Genomic DNA, 17,924 nt, shown 5'->3' with positions numbered 1-17,924 from the left:
TGGTGGATTCTGCTTGTGTTCGCTGTGTTGCTTGGGTCTGGCATTAGGGAACTCAACTCTGGAGGCTTCGCAGCTGTTCAGGCAAACATGCACTGATGACCTTGTTTGTTTGTTTGTTTGTTTGTTTGTTTGCTCTCTTTCTCTCCCTTCGTCCTCTCCGACAGAACACTGGTTTCCAGGACTCCTCTCCCCCTTTCTGTCACCCGCTCTATAAATGGCTTCACAGGTCACAGGAATGCATGAAGCTGTGCTAAAAGACCCCCCCCCCCCAAAAAAAAAGCAAGTGGATATCATGACATGTTTGTTCACTTTGCGGAGAGAGGTTAATTGCAAGAATTCATGGAGAATGTTCCAATTATTCCCGTGATAGCTCTTTCAAGCCTGTTGAAGCTAGCAGAATCCATTTGCAATCTACAAGTGTTTTTTTTTTTTTTTTTTTTTTTAACCTTGGCACGTGGTTCAAGGTGCTCCGGTGTTGATTCAGCATGCTTCCCCTGTGCGCCTCCTCCCCTGTGCGCTGTATGTGGATGTGATGTTTGGAAGTGTGATGTGAAACAAAATGCCACGCCAAATGTCAGAATACTGAGTCACTTGCGTGCCATCTGGATGCTATTATGCAAACTCGCCAAGGAGGAATTCTCTGGAGATCAGTTGTAAGTGAAGGGAAAATTAATGTGAGTAATCTTACCGTGGAAGCAGAGGGGGGACCGTCTCTATAAGAAAGTGTCTGCGACAGGCCTTTGCTGCCCTCCGTTATCATCTGTATATGGATGAATCAGCCGGTGAAGCTGACTGACATCGGCTGACAAATGCACAGCTGCGTCATCAGCATGCTGACAGAAAAACATCCATTTAGCAATTTAGATAGGGACCCTGTTTAACCCGGCAATCTGGAGAGCATGTCAATCACAAATAATCAACCCACTGTATGATTAGACAGTATCTGTAACTTTGCATCTATTTTAGCCTGTCAGTTTAATTGGTTGAAAGCAATAACTTATGGATGGCAGTGTGTCCGTGGGGTCTCACCCTCCATTTTACGCTCCCTCCATCATTGACAAATAGTTGTCTGGGGCTGCTTCAGGGTGACAGGGGCTATTTTGCAGTGTCAGCCCAACGAGGATGACTGAACACCAGGGTGTTCCAGGCCGATAACCAGCCTCGTGGCTCACGGGGGGTGCTGGGAAAGGCGGGGGGTGGGTGGGTGGGGGTTGGGGTGGTAGCGCTGGTGCCGGGACGCTTTCTCAAACACGGTTAATTGGTCCCCAGATTACGGAGGGATCATTGAACGTGGCTGCCCGGGCTCTTAATTAGGTACAGTGCAGAGTGGGAGCCATAGCTCTCACATTATTGGACTGCTCCACTTTTGCTTCTTCTCACTGGGCCGTTCAGCTCGGCCCGTCTCTCCGGACATCTCACAACGCAGCTGAAGTGGGAATCGCAAAATCGTCTCCAAACTTTGTAGTCTCCAAACTCCACTATACTTTTGATGGCCTGTCTTGCAGTGGTGACACGGGGGAGCCATGTCCCTGTATGTCTGATGCCGTTCCCTTGCGGTTTTGTGTGTGGATGGATTTTGTTTACAGCTGTGGTGCCGAGCGGGCCTCGCTGTGGCACGGTGTGGCGCAAAAACACCGCGTTTCCCACGAGTTCACTTGTCAGTCAAAGCGGTGTAGCCAGTACTGTGACATCTTTTCCCTCGGTGATGAAATTGGTCTTTTTTTTTTGTCTGTTCAGCCCCGGTGGTTTTCACTTTTCATGCTAACTACCCAGTTCTTCCTCCAAACAAACTGTTGTTGTTGCTTCTGGAAACGTAAAAAAAAAGCACCACTTCCTGTTCACTGGAGGATCTTTCCCAGGAAAGACCTACCAGATGGGTGTTTGGCTGCAGGTTGTATCACTATTGTTTTATAGGCCTCAGAGGAAAGCAGGCTGTTGCTCAGATATGGATTTCTGTGCATTTTCTCTATGGGGAAAATCATCTTCATCATCATCATTTGTGTCCTGAGCTGTGTTTTGAGATGATGTTTAAAACTCACAGAATTCTGTTGCTGTTTTCACGTTATAAACATCACAGGTGGGTGATGTAACCGCTCCAGCTTGCTTAAGACATAAAATGACCTGGTTTACAAGTATGCATACAAGCAATATCAAATTACACTAGAGGATGGGTTTATTTGTGTAAATGCTTCTCGATATGCCCTGTGTGTGATGCTGTAAATGTGCAACAGGTCATCACAGGTAACTGCTGAGCTCTTAGCAGCTCATTTTTTTTTTTTTTTAAATTACACCAATCACTTTCAGATTATTCTTTTTTGTACAGACATGCCTCTGAATGTTATTTTGAAGGCACTGGGAAAACTGCGTTCATTTCCCAATTTTAGGATTAAGATGTCTCAAAAATGCCGAAAAAAATCAGAGACAGATGACGACAGGACTTCTGAGGCCCACTCCAATAAGTGACAGACAGTAGAAAAAAATAGAAATTGTTGACGTGAAAATGTTGCAGATTATTACTTTAATATTCAGGAGACATTCAGTAGACCAATCTGTCTATTTTTTCCCCTCAAATGGTAAGAAGCACTGCTGAGCCTTTATTTGAAAAAAAGGAGGAAAAAAAAGAAACATCAAGAAACTCACAGGAGGAAGACACAGAAGACACATCTTATCTATCTCCATAACTTGAGCAAATATTGAAAACCGTGATGTGAGAGCGTCGGGCCTCCCTCTCCTCTTTCACTTCTGTGACAGATGTAAATAGATGTTTCACCAGTTGGCTCTAATGCATTTTTAAACAGGCACAGCAGCAGACAGCAAATGAACGCGTCGCGACGGCAACACTCTACGACGGGGCCTCTATCTATCGCTGCCTCCTCACATACAAATATACAAACCCCATGCGCACGCACACACACACACACACACACACACTCGCACACACACTGGAGAGAATAGCTGTCATTCATCACCTTTCTCAGTACAATGGGCTCAGTAAAGGGCCCATCTTTCAACTAAAGCACCTCCACACTGCAGTGGCCAGCCGAGCTCTGTGCCGCCGCATCGCGCATCCCTCTCATTCCCTGTCATCCAAATACACTCCTGCAGAATGGGGGTGGGGGGTGGGGGGTGGGGGGTTGGATGACGGTGGTGTTTATCATCTGGCTAGGAATTAAAAGACAGTCTGCATGCCACATAAGCACACAGTCGACCACTGATGTTGATTTGAGCTCGGCCATGAGCCACGGAGAGGGAGCACATCATACCTGCTAGCTGCAGCCAAAGATGAGGACCGAGCGGGTTAATGCCAAGGTTATTATAGTTAACCAAAAAAAAAAAAAACTATAACTAACTGAAACTATATTGTATGTTTAGAATTGTAACTAAAATGAATTTAAAATTATGAAGGTGAAAATGTCTTTAATGTTTGTCTTTGTCAGTTTATTTGGTTGTTTACCGTCCTACAGTGAGTGAACACATTTTCAAAACAGTATGATGTTGTGCTTAATTTTTATGGCACAACACATTTTCTGACCTTTTTTGAGTATCGCCTCTGACAAATACTCCATTTTGTTTTTTAATACTAAAACCAAGCATTTACAAAGTAATAAAAACCAACTTTAATAATGAATTAAAACTAAACTGAAATTGAAAACAAGAGTAAGAAAAAATAACTAATAGAAAATGCAAACCTATAATAACCTTGGCGTGAAGAGCATTTTAATTATGTGGAGCATCAGGTTTCGCGCTACTGTCATGCTACAGATTGTCTCTGTGGGCCGCTGAGTCCACGGAGACGACGTTTTCACCTGCTGGCCACCTGCCTGTTAGTGTGCTGTCCAAACCAAAGAGCTTGATCTGAAAATAACTTGCGGCCACCCTGACTGAGACCACAGTGAGGAGCACACTGACATGTGAAACGTCCCGGTCCCACGAGCCACTTTCACCTGTACGGGGAAGTGGCTCTGGAGAGCTGATGTAACACCAGCAACACCGGCTGCTCCGCTTCCTCTCTGCACTCCCCGACATCATTTCAAATGCGACTTTAAGTGTGTATATTTCCAGAATGACCACATTTAATGGGCTTTTTTCCAGTGATAAATGGAGGTCTCTGTGCCTTGTGCTGCACAGTTTCAAAAGAATATGAGGGCATTCGTGTTCCAGGACAGGGTGTGATAAATATTGTATGCACTATGCCGCATGCCAGCTCTTTTTCCCTCAATGTTACTACCCTCTGACTTTATGGATTCTGTTTGATACTAATATGCTTTGCAGGGTAACATTGAGGTTACAGAAGACTCCACCCAGATTTGCTCATCCCTCAATCTTTCTCATCTCTCTCTTTACGTCCATGCCTTTAGTTTGAGCACATTAAAGGGATATTTCACCCACTACATCAATTTGCCAGTACTTGGAAAGTGGTCTTGTGGTATCCTGACTTTCAGCACTAATTCATGTCAATTTAAGACATGAACAATTCTCGACGTGAAACCTATATTTTGTGATCTTTATCATTAAAAATAAAAAAATAAAAAAATTCAGGGTGCCATCAAAAGACAACTTTGTAAATGAAGCAGCTTTTTCGTGAGTTATCCCTTTAATCGTCATCACCGCTGCCTAATTTCATCTACTAACAATCTGTATTTGGTCTGATACAGACAGCATGCCTCATGAGCACTGAATGGATGTTTCATTGCTTTTCTCATTGCAGGTACCCATCAGCACAACTATAACCATGTGGCTCTAGGTAGCCCCACACGCACACCTAAGAATGGTAAGAAAAGCTTACAAACTGGCATGGCGTTTCAGAAACGATATCATACCAGTGGGAGGGCAGAGGGGGTGGTGGGGTACTCAAGCAAATTCATCTGGTTACAGTTGAGTTTTAATGTTTTGAAGCTTGGACCTGGTTATTAACTTTGATATAGTGCTTGACATGGATGTGTGAAACACCCCTTGACACGGACCTCTTTTCAATTCGCCCCGCCGCAAATCCATTCTATTATTGAAAAACGAGGCTTTTGTTGAAGATTGAATCATAGAAGTGTCACATCCCATAGTCATGAACATTTTTCTTTCACAGAATGAACGGGGTGGGTGGGTGGAGGGGGCGTGGGGGGGTTCTGGGCACAGTCGCTGTCCATCTCCTTTAAAAGGGAATACAATTGGCTGAGGATCAACTTAATGTTCTGTTAAGGTCATCCCGTCCTTTGGTCCACGGAGCGTGTGAAAGCTGAGACGATCCCGCGCTGTTATCCTGAGATCGAAAGTTATTACCATAACCTCATGTTCCCCATGAGAAGCATCACTTTGAATCACTTTTATTACCAATGTCATTTAGGTTGTTCTTCATTTTTTTTTTTTTTTTTTTTTTTGGGCGAGAGCCGAGGCTGATCTTAAGCCGTGTAGACTGATGAGTTGAGGATGCAGAAGGATATAAAGTGGAGGCAGGAAAGGGGGGGAAAAAAGGAAAGATAAAAGTGAAGAAAGGAGGCCAGGAGGTGAATATCCACTGCCCTCTATGTTTATTTAACCGCTCTGATGTTACTGTGTGATTTTCTATTCCGTTTGTTTCAACCAAAATACCAGCTCGCTTTCAGGCACTCTAACGGTCAGGAATTATACAGCCACACTGGCCTTCCTTGTATGGACATAATTGACTGTGTGTTCCATTTAACACACACACACACACATACAAACACACACACAAAGATAAGCAAACTGCAACTGTGGAGAAATGCCTTTGAGATCTATGGAAAACATGAAAAATCCATTTCAACAACACATCTAACACAGACACTTTGATCACAGGCCCCATGAAAGGCTTAAAATTACAGTGTGCAGTGTATTTTCTAGATAAGGCTCCCCGCCACAACCTCCCAGTGGCCCGACACTGAAACAACCAGGAGGTTCTCTGTAAATTAAAGGGAGAAAACGCGCGATCATACGCAGTGGTGTATATCGGTTGCCTCCAGTACTAAAGGCCTGATTTGGTCGGTTATTTTTTACGGGTTTTTTTTTTTTTCCGTTGAATATTGAGTACAGCTTGTGATGTGGGTTCTTGTCTTGTTTTTTCCACACCATCAACATGTTTCTGAAATATTTGTTTTTCACTTGGGTTTGGTAGCTCACCGATCATTGAGGCGTGGTAAGTCGTGCATACATAACATTTAGTGTCAACTCTCATACATTCCAAGACGCATCTATGTACACCGCACACCAACCTCCCCTGCGTTTGTGCATTTCTTTTGTGAGTTTTTGGTGTGGTTCCAGACCTGATTTAAATAGTATTTGCTTAAAAAAAAAAAAAATCTTGTTTGTTTTAACCTTTTCGGAGGAAACAGATTGGTGGGGGCTTGCCGCACAGGACAAAGCGACGTTGGCCATGACGCTCTGACACAGCAAAGTATATGAAAGTCAACCGGCTATACTTTTCTGTGCACTTAACCTGACACGGTGTGAATTCTCCGGATGTGATAAACCCCATCCAACTGTTATCCAGCTGTTACTGTCGACAGTTTAAAACAAACGGCAAGATGTGCAAACACTATTTGACCCATAGGTCTGTGTGGTATACTGTCCATTGTGACATAACAGTGAAATGTGTTTGCTATCAAGTTAGCTAGCATGCCACAGTCTGACTCAGTTCCCCCCCCCCAGTGGGTGCAGTCCACTTAGTTTGTACCACATCCTTTAACCCCCCCGACCCCACCCACCTTACAAACACACACACACATCTTCCAGGACCCCTGCTGTCATACGACCACCCTCCCCTCCGACTCTCTCAAGCCTCCCCTCTTCTTTCTTCATCTCCTCCCTCTAGTCTGCTTTCTATTCTCCTCCTCATCCTGCAATCCCCCCCTTTTCTGCTCTCGAATCTCTCTTTGCTGTAGGATTTACCAGCCTCCCCACTCCATCTCTCCCTCCCTCTCCATTCAATCTCTCCATCCTGCAGCAGTTACAAAGCCTTATTTTTATCTGTCCGTTGGACGCTGGTCTGGAGCCGCACCCATGCCCACTGCTCTGCACTGCGTGACAGACTCACAGCCCACAGGGGAGAGCGAGATAGAGCGCGAGTGCAAAAGAAAGACAGAGAAAGAGAGGGGAATACTAAATGGACAAGAAAGACTTGAGGAGAAAAGGAAAGTGGGTGGTGGCAGCACAGAGGGATAGATAGGGATAGAGAATGAGCGAAATGTGGTGAATGAGACAGACAGTGGCTGCGTATGTGTGTGTGTGTGTGCGTGTGAGAGAGAGATAGAGTGATAAAGAGAAAGAGAAGGGAGAGAATAAAAGAAGGCTTTGGTTCAGCCACCCCAGTGCTCCTCTCTGGCATCATATCACGTTGAATCAGCGACAACCAGTCCGGGCATTGCTCCCCGTCCTGTCCCAGATCACATCACACACTGTCACAGCCAGGGTCACTCTCTCCAGCCGACATCTGTTGTTTGGTGTGTTGTCATGTTTTTTTGTTTTTTTTTGTCCTTTTTTGGACCACTGTTTCCTCCCGTCAAACACCCTCACCTGTCCAGTCAGCCCCGCACCTAAAGCTCACAGAGTGCCTGATGTCATCGCCTACACCCCCCACCCCCCACCCCACCCCCCCCCACCCCCGTCAGTGCCAGCAGCAGGTTGGAGTTTTAGATACACGGCCATTTGAAGGAAGGGAGGATCACACTGCTTTGTGTTAAACCTCAGCGGGCAGAAATGAAGAACCTCACCTTTCTGTACATTTTAAGTTGCACGTCACTTTTTAAGCCCAGAATTTGATTGATTTGACTCTGATTGATATGAGTGTTAAAGACAGGTGTACCCTAAGTTTCTCATTGTATCACATCCGAGAATGCAACCTCAGCTTCTTCGTTGGTGCTGTAATCCCAAGCAGTTTAAATGGTGACACCCGACAGAAAATGTTCTCTAATTCAGGCAATTTTTGATTTGATGATGAACATAGTGCTTGGGATCACCACACCAATGAAGAGGGCGAGGCCGTCAGCTTTGATATTGTTACAATGGAAAATCAGAGTATACCTGTCTTTAACGTTTTTAAGTTTATTTGTACAAAGGCAATGTAGCGTGTGTTAGCGTGGTGAACAGAGACAACTGAGGGATTATGAGCTTGTAATTTTTTTTCACTACAGCCCTTGCTGACTTAGATTTTTCTCCGGAGCAGCAAATGATCTGCAAAAGTGCATATAACCAAAGACTACCAAAGGATCCTGAATCAGGGATCAAATTATCCACATGAGCCCATATCTAGGTGAGCTAATGAGCCAGCCTGCTGACCTTCCAGATCACAAGTGAAAAAGAAAAGTCAATTTGAGCAGAGTTCCTTGTTTGCCGCTGAATTTCATTAGTTAGTTAGTTTGTTTGAACTTGCAGTCCAAAAACAGAAGTTAGTTTGGCTCTGCCCATCGAGGTTTAACTCCACCAGTGTTATATTTAATGCCTCCAAGAAATATTTGTATAACTAAAACCCCAATCTGCCTGCCACTACCTCCACTCACGCTTCCCTTGCCCACCCCAGCAGGCAGCTTTACATGATGGTTGCCTGTGGTCTGATCCCGGATGCCGTTTTTTGGGGGGAGAGGAAGTCAGCCTGCCCTTTTTTTTTCTTTTCCCTCTGCTCTGTCTGTATGTGTCTCCAGAAAACAATCGGATAAGCGGCATCCTGACCTCGCAGACGGAGCCCTACGACCTGTCTTTCTCACGCTCCTTCCAGAGCCTGTCACACCTGCCGCCCTCCTATGAGGCGGCCGTCAAAGCCGACCTCAACCGATACTCCTCCCTGAAGAAACTCAGTAGGTCCAAGTTCACTGCACTACTGCAAGTGTAGGCTCCCTGGCCTGATGCCCTGCATGATAAAAATAACTGCATTAATTATGCTTTCCTGACTCCTGTCGAGGAACGACTGAGCGGATCCGCTGGGGTTCAGCTCTGGGAATGGTTTGCCTGCCCTGCTGTACGACAGACATCAAATGCTAGAAAAATTTCATCCACGTTTTTTGTGGGGGCAAGTTTTGCAGCTTTAGGTTGAGCAGTCGTTCAAGTGGATGGACACGGTATGGAATCGGTGAGAGAAAATACCCACTTACCAGCTATGATCCTCCATCATATCAGCCTAGTCATCTCAAGAAACCATGTGTCATTGGTATTCCATGCTTCCCTTGTCTCCTTTTAGAGGCCGCTGCCTTCGGAGCAGCCACTATTTCACTCGGAGCATATAAGTGCATTAAGCTGCTTCTCGTGCCTTGCCCGGCTCAGTATTGATTTAGTGGTGCCACGCTGGATTCTGCTGCGTAATGAGGTCTCATCTCATGATATTCTCTAAGTGGAACGCAAATATTCCTTAAGGCTTGTGTAATGTCATCATGACCGCCCCACTTCACTGCTGGCTTGCAACCAAAGTGAAGGATGACGATCTACAACTCATCCCATCAGGGCTCACTCCACACTGGCTCTCACTCTTAGCTGCCAGGCACCATTTCAAACAAAATGGCAAATGGGTTTACAGGACGCAAGGCTGTTTAATGGTTCTGGGTTAGAAATGAAGAAAAAAAAAAAAGGAAAGGTGCTGCTCTTGTGCTTGAAGACCACTTTTGCTCAGGGAATTAATATAATAGAGTTTATGATAGGGGGTGAAGAAAAATGAAACGATTTCAATTATCAAGGATAGTAGCACACAGAACAAATTTGCTAAAATGTTAAAATGGAAATGTATCCTTAGGCAATGTCATTCTGTCCTTCCAACCTCTTTCTGCTTCCAAAGCAAATTATTTGTTGCAGCAAATAGCCAAAAGGCTCTGCAGTTTCCTTTTGTTGCTCAGCTAGCATCTGCAGACTGATAGATCATGTTGGATTGTGCTGGAGGGAAGATAGAGCAGCGTTTTCATTGTTGGGATAATGAAAGTGAAGACTCTGCTGTTGCTTATGAATGTAAATTGGTGTCAAATTGGAGTACAGTATGTGCTGCAGTGTAGCAGAGTATGCATCATGCACTCAGTGTACATGTATACTGTGTACATTGCTGATGAGCTTGCGATGCCTTGTCCAGATTTTGAAGACTGTTTTGCTTGTGAAAGGAATGCCTTGTTTTTATTATCTCACATAATGAGGAGATTTGCTGTAAGCATCCATGGCTTGCTGCTGTAAGGGGTTTTGGCACGGTTCAATCTTAACAGGTGGCATGAACAGTACTGCACCCATTACTGAAAAAAGACAGGCTCATACTCTACAAAGTCATCCTCTGAATTCTGTGTAAGGTGGAAAGGTCTGCTCTCTATAATTCATTGTACCAGATAAATGACATTAGTACTCACCTCTGACTTACTTTGGCAGTTAAACATTCATAGCGGCGTTCTGGAAGAATAGAAAAGTAGCCTCTTTGTAGTGATGGACTTAAAATGTTTCCATTTTTTGAATTATTTATGCTGCAACTGGAGTCAGCCATCTTTTTGACAAGATGTCTGACAGTATGTGTGGATATGAGCGTGTAGTGTGTTATGCACTCTGTTATGCACTCAAAGCCAAGATCTTGTGATTCATAACAAATGCATGATTCTGTGTTGAAAATATGTGTGGCATGAAGTTGAGGTAATCATTGACTGTACCTCACATTATCTCAGCACTACACCCTGTCTCCAAATGGAAATTCAGAAATGTATCCCTGTCTTTTGATCTGCATCTGAAATGCATGTTGCTTCTGTTCCTACATACGAATGAGGATAAAACACCCACTCAAGGACATGAAACATTTGTAATTCCCAATGTGATGTGATTGTGCAATAATACAATTAGTTCTTCAGCATGTATATGATGTGCCTGCGTCCTGCCATCTGTATGATATGACACTGTTTGTTTATGGACTTTCACATGACCTTTGAAAAGTTCGCCCCCCACAGCCAAAGCTGCCTGTAGAATCCCAGATGAAGACTGGATGTGTGGATGTTATGTGCCTAGCATGTAATACAGTTTGACCACAGCTCCTTTGTCTCGCTCTGTTTTCTATTCCCCTCCATGGGTTGGGCAAGGTGAAACACAGATGGGTTCATGTATCCAATGCATTGTGTGCAACGCTCTCTGGTCCCACTTTATTTATCCCTTTTCTTCCATTCTACCACCTACCCACGTCCTCCTCTCCTTCCCTCCCCGAATTATCTCTTTACCTCCTCCCTCCGTGTCTCTCATCTTCTCTGCAGCAGATAAAGAAGTGGAAGACTACTACACTCGTAAGCGCCACCTGCCCGACCTGGCAGCGAGAGGCACGCTTCCTTTACATGTTATCAAAATGAGTCAAGAACAGGTGGGTATGTATGCAATCACTTCACAAATACGGGATTCCAAACAAGTCCACATTATACCTATTTGCTTTTTAATGTAGTAGTTTTATGCATCTGTGAGGCATTAGCCTCCATGCTGAAATGTGTTGTAAGCTAAAGCTACTCTTTCATTCTGCAGTGGTGGGTGGCAAAGCCGTTTTCCCCACTGGTTGTGAATAAACTATCCTCATTCATCTCGCTCAACAGCACCGGGAACAGCAGCAGCAGCTCCAGAGCCAGCCCCCGCAGTCCACCGTCTCCCAGGCCCCTTCACAGTCACAGTCCTCCCAGCAGCAGTCCCAGCAAAGGCAAAGGCCCCGTCGCGTCCAGAGAGCCATGTCCCAGGACCGTGTTATATCCCCGCAGAGGGGCCCGCAGCACGATTACAGCATGTCCTCCAACGGTATGTCCCCCTACGGAGGCCGTATCCTCTCTGATGAGCAGCTCCTGTCAGCCGAACGTCTACGATCCCAGGAACGGCTGCTGCCGCAGGACCGCCTCTCCTCCCAAGATCGTCTCTACTCCAAGGACCGCATGTACTCCAAGGACCGACTTCTGTCCCAGGACCACCTCTACTCGAAAGACCGCCACTATTCTCAAGACCGCCTCTATTCACAAGATCGCTTGTACTCACAAGACCGCCTCCTTTCCCAGGATCCTCTGCTTTCGCCGGACAAGCTGATGATGTCGCTGAAGCGCGGCATGGTCAGCAGCATCTCCGGCGGGTTCCGCGGCAGCGACAAATCAATGTCACGTGCCATCTCGCACACGGACGTGTTCATCCCGACCACGCCGCTCATGGACCGCTACAAGATGACCAAAATGCACTCCCACCCCAGTGCCTCTAACAATGGCGGGGGGGCGCCAGCCACGGGAGGCACCGGGCACTCCAACACTTTAGCCATGAACCAGACAGCTTCTAAGAGGCAGGCATTTGCCTCCAGACGGACTCACACTGTGGAGCAACTCCACTACATCCCCCAGCACCACCAGCAGCAACAACAGCCACAGCATTACCGCACAGGCAGCAAGACTGAAGTGACTGTGTGATGCTAGCCAAGCAGCAACCTGAACTGACTGCTAATGGCTTGGGGAGCACTGCTGTGTGTGTGGGGGAGGTGTTTTTTGGGGCAGGTGTGTACACTGGCCTTGTATTAAGAGTAGGATGGTGGTGATATCACTTTCCGTGACTTGGTTTCCTGCAAAGTCAATCAGAGTTTCCCTGCTTTGTCAGACTTGGACTCCGAAGCAAGAACGTCCACTGGCTTACTGTGAGTGACCGCGAGGAGGCAGTGCTGTACACTCTGCGCTGCACACACAGGTCCGGCTGCATCTGCCTCCAGAGATGTTTGCTTCACCTGTGGTTGGAGGGGTGTAATACTATCCAGCTAACTTGCCTACTATTATTTCCACTGTCTTGATAATCCTATTCATCCACAGGCTGAGGCCTTTTTCTGTGTGTCTGTGTTTTAGTGAGAAGACATGGATTCTGTCTGTTTAAGGCTTTATCAGCCCCTGTGTCCAACAAATCTACTCTGTGACCTTTTTCTGGCAAATCTAAAAGGGCTTTGCATGGTTAAACACAAGGACCGATTTCCTATCACCATGGGTGATAAACCAGGACGAGCCTGTGATAACTTTATAAATATATAAATAGAAATAAAAACTACAGTACCATTTGTACGCCCAGTCCTACTCATAGCTATAGAGAATCTCAATGAGAGAAACTGAAATGGATGTTATTAGCACTTCTATTTGGTGCCTCTGACAGATGTTCCATTTCTAAAAATGAAGTGGTTTCGTGGGTTACAAAGCACAATCAATTTAAAAAAAGATATAATTCTGTTACGTTTTTGTTTCGTTCTTCAGTTTGATTAGTGATGGCTAGCTTGTATCAGTTTGTAATTAAAGCAATGGCAGGTTTTTTTTTTGCTTCCAGTAGATGATTGTAAATAAGCTATTCTAGAAGCAGTATTATGGACAAGTCTGTACTGGTTGGACTTTGTATTAGACTGTCTGTTTTCAGTAGGAAAAAAAAAAAAGAAAATAAAAAAAAGAAAAACTTATAAATCATCACCGTTTCGTGAGTTCAGAATAGAAACCCACTTAACCAAGTATTTGACAGGATAAATTACTACTATACTGTGTGTGTCTTTGAAAAACTGTTTGTAGGATGAGAAGTGAATGAATGTGTTGTTGATTACAGATATACCGCTGTTCATATTTGGATGTAGACTGTGTTCCATTGACATCAGAGGACTTTAACACCATGGAAAATGGATTATAATGCTTGTTAAAGTAGGGTTAAATAAACCATCCATATTTTTCTAAACATTCAACATGTTCCTGTGAGATGTCTATGTCGTGTTTATATATCTACTTTACTAGATAGACACACAACATACCACTGAATGAGTCAGTGCTAAAAATTGTGACCAATAAACACTAAGAAAATGTACAAATCAAAATGCTACAATAATCCTGCATTATTATAAATGCGTCTATGTGATATGATAATCTTGTTACCAAAGCTTTCAGTCTAAGCTCAGAACACTGAATTGTACCTACCCCACAAAATAATGGTTCAGTCAAAATATAATTGGGGTGCAGCATTTCAGGAGTATGGACAATTTTATTGGGAGTCCTGAACTCTAACTGCAAACGGATTGGAGTTGCTGCTCTGGAAGCAGACAAGCAGAGATGATCTCATTGTCCTCTCAAGCGTGAAATAATTTTTTTGGCCCAACTAAGGGATTCTGGGTCCTGCAGCCTTTCTGCGAAAATGAATAAGGGTGTAAAATGACTGCCTTTAGTCACATCCGATGCTAATATTAGTTTTTTTTTTTTTTTTTTTTTTTTTTTTTTTTACTTTTGAGAGAGTTCCATTACGCATTTCTTTATTTGTTGTGGTAGATTTTGAAGCTGCAATGAGAGAAACAAATTGCTTCTTAGTTTAGCATTCCAGGATTTTGTGCCTTAATGTTGCACCATTTTAGGAAAATGCATTTGTTTTAATCAATAACGTGTTAAAAATATAATAAAATATGTCATTTCTACTTCCATGTCATTTCTACTTACATTTCAACCCATTTAAGGACAGAGCCACTGGCAAATGGAATCCAGAGAAAAATGCTGCAATACTACAGGTAAAAAACAAAAAAAGTATCAGTATCCAAAAGCCTTAGGGGACAATTGGTTGAGTTTAACCTCAACAGATGAAGCCAAATAATCAACTTCACACTAGTAATGCCAGCTTGTTCTGTAGCTGTCTAGGTAAGCCTGTTAGCTAACCTGCTGACCTCCCATAAATGATGATGGCCATGGTCATAAATTATTAAAAAAAAAAAAAAAAAAAAAAAAAAAAAAAGACCACTTAAAAAATATTGGTTTTCAGAAGAGTTTCTTTTTTCCATGTAAGTGTGCTGGGTAGCAAACCTGCAAACCTTTTTTTTGGCTCCATTCATTAAAGTAAAACTTAAGCAGTGAGATTATTTCTGCCTCCAGAGCGCCTCTGCCTCAGATTGTTAAAATGCAGCTCCAATCTGCACCCTGCAAAGGTCTGATTCAACACAGAGAGGGATCATACACCTATGACGACTATGTCCCAGCCAGACCCACATGTCTCCCTGACAGCTCCACCATGATATATAGCACCGATGTTGGCCAGAGCGGTACTTCAATCTGACATCAGAATTAATATGGCTGACTTTAACGCTGGTCAGTGCAATTGCAGACCTCCTTTAAATTCATGGAAATCCATGGGTGCGAACGACAATTCTCACAGCAAACAACAGGGCCTGCAATCGCACTCCCCCACAAACACAAAACGAGACAGAAAAAAGCGGAATAAGTTTGGATTTCCAATTTACACTGATCCTCTAGCCCATCAGCATTTAAATGAAAATATGACTTTGCAATCAAAAGGAATCTGTGGATGGGAAAGCAGCTGAAGCGTGAGAGGTAAGATGGGTAAGATAGGCCGAGACAGCCGCTGCAACTCAAATGGAGGGAAGAGCAAACTGGCCAAGAACAGGGCTTTCCATAAAATAATCAGCAGCTTTCAAACTGTCTGCCCGCATCTCATATGCCACATGCTCGTTCAACAATACATTTCATTATCCGACTCTTCCAGTTTTAATGCAGACATGATCCGGGGCAGGGGGCTTCTTTTGTTGGTTAAAAATTCAGTTTGCGCTGTCTGCACTCCACCATTTGTCTCATGCTTTATTTCCCAACCCTGTTATGCTGCCGGTGAGCATTGTATATAGATAGGTTGTCAGGTTTGGGTTTGAAGTGGAAAGAAATGTCTGAGTTGTAATCCTCAAAAATAAAATTCCCCAACCACTGTACCTAGAACTTAGACATGGGAAAGGACATTAAGGGAGGAGGAGATGCAACTAGTGTGGATTCAGGGTAGGAATCACTGGGTAGCGATGCAATAACTATTGCAATATTTGACCCACGATAACAATATCATGATACAGGTGATTCTGTGATATGCAGCGTAAGATAATCAGCTATAATACAGTCTGATATCTGTAAATGAAGAGGAAAAAATACCCTGGAAAAGGCAAAATAGTTTTCCAAAAAGCAGGATTCAGTCATATTTATCAGTGTTTTAATCTGCACAGTGACATGACACAACAGTTCCAGTTCAAAGACCTAAAGGCAGGGGACAAATTCGCCTCATAGGAACTCACATGTGCATCTGTGCAAATGAAGTTGAAAACTTAAATAGATAAATATCGATAACGTCGTGATATATTGCATTATCGATTTATTTATTGATTCCACCCCTAATGTGGATCAATTCCACTTCTTATTGCAGTTTCAGATTCATCCTGATTTCAGGCCTTTTGTATCTCATGAGTGAGTGATGTACAGTTGGGTGCCCCAGAATGAAATGGCAACCCAAAACCTAAAATAAAAAAACACAAAAATCATGATAAAATCAGTAATCACTGCTACTGTAACAGTCTGAATATCCGTTAAGTGAGGACATAGTGCTATTCCCCTGACTATTTTCAGTTTGATTGCTCAAAATATGCCCCGAATCACTGCCCATTCCCAGCTTATCTCACTGCACGCAGGACCCAACCCCAGCTATTTGCGATAATCCACAGATTGTAGGCAGCTAACAGACATTTGTTTTACGACAGATGCCAGATTCAGATAAACATTTAATTAGCAACTCATCAGCTCTGTCACAGCTAATTATCCCAGTCTCCAGCCCCAGCCAAAACTGCTCCCCTTACAGTTGGTCCTCTCCTGCCTGCACTGGGACGCACGGAGCCAGGGGCTGCATGTAGCTCAGTCCCTGATATTGTACGAGGATTGTAAGCAGTTAATCCGGCCATTCTGTCACAGCAGACTCCTGGGTCAGAGCAGTGAGGAGAATGGGTTAGACAGAATTACAGCCGGAGACGGCATTGTGCTATTTATCAGTACTTTACACGCCTGTTGTGAAAATCAGCGCTAGTGAGGTGTCTGAGAGAGCAGCGCTGTTGGTCATCAGGACAGCACATTTCTCAGCCCATATGCCCGCATGCAATGTGATGGAATTTGAGGGGAACAAATGACTAGCTGTTAAGTTATGCTTTTAAAGCATCGGCGTAAAAAAACTGACATTTTCCTCTGAGCAAATGTCTGTTTTGCTCCTCCGTATTCCAGATGGATACAACACAATGATGATTCAGTGTTTTTTTTTTTTTGTTTTTTTTTTAATGTGCCCTAATAACATAAGTTGCAAACAAATGGCTCACTGTCTCAGAAAGTGAACAGGAACCTACTTTAGAACAGGGACCAAACTCTAAGTAATATTTGTAGTTAACTGGATAAAATTAACAACCATACTTCTGAAAAAAAAAAAAAAAAAAAAAAAAGATAAATTAACTATTGCTGTGTCATTAGTTCCTCGCTAGCCCCATACAGAGAAAATAATGAGGGTTTAATTCAGGTGTAATATCTTACTTACTACCTTTTGGTTAGAATCGATGGGTTTATTGAGAAAAAAACTCCTCACTAATAGTGCACAGTGTGTAGAAAAACACATGCAAAATGAGAAGATAACAGGTAGTTTATGATGACTCAGACAATCTAAATAAATTTTTAATATTCTCACTAATAAAGAACTAATTAATGGCCAATAACTGTAGCCTAACATAGGGTCAGGGTCAGGGTTAGGGTTAGGGTTTAGGGTTTGGCTCTGCCTTATAAAAAGCTTTATTTTAGTGCATTGTCAGTGTTCTTCAGTTACACTAAAATAGAGAGTATACTTTTATTTCACTTTTGTTGTACTTGCAAAATGTACATTTGAGGGTTAGTATTATCCTTAGGCTTGCACATTTAATCCTACTAAAAGTTTTTTTTTTTTTTTTTTTTTTTTTTTACAATTTTGCAAATGCAGACATTATTATGCTTTATACTTTGTCAACAGATAACAGGTGTGCCTCCTCACACAGGCCCCTGGAGTCCGTGTAGTGCGTGGGAGTGATGACACACACTCTCTCTCTCTCTCTCTCTCTCACACACACACACAATCTCCTCAGGAACAACACTTTACCTTAGTTTTAATGTTTTTATCAATGGCCACAGTGAGCTGATACGTTT

At 43.5% G+C, this 17,924-nt stretch overlaps 1 protein-coding gene across 1 annotated transcript in view; it reads left to right on the top strand.

Moving 5' to 3' along the window:
• shisa6 (shisa family member 6) overlaps positions 1-13,651 on the top strand; it is a 57,360-nt gene extending 43,709 nt beyond the window's left edge. Inside the window, exons 5-9 of the mRNA XM_030078142.1 lie at positions 4,709-4,771; positions 6,125-6,145; positions 8,646-8,798; positions 11,196-11,299; positions 11,523-13,651. Coding sequence (XP_029934002.1) covers positions 4,709-4,771; positions 6,125-6,145; positions 8,646-8,798; positions 11,196-11,299; positions 11,523-12,365 — 1,184 coding nt within the window. The 3' untranslated portion in view covers positions 12,366-13,651. The remainder of the gene's footprint in view (positions 1-4,708; positions 4,772-6,124; positions 6,146-8,645; positions 8,799-11,195; positions 11,300-11,522) is intronic.
• Positions 13,652-17,924: the final 4,273 nt, after the last annotated feature.

Source organism: Myripristis murdjan, chromosome 19, assembly GCF_902150065.1.
Source record: "Myripristis murdjan chromosome 19, fMyrMur1.1, whole genome shotgun sequence".
In the NCBI taxonomy this organism is placed as follows: domain Eukaryota; kingdom Metazoa; phylum Chordata; class Actinopteri; order Holocentriformes; family Holocentridae; genus Myripristis; species Myripristis murdjan.
This window is presented reverse-complemented; position numbering and strand designations above follow the sequence as displayed.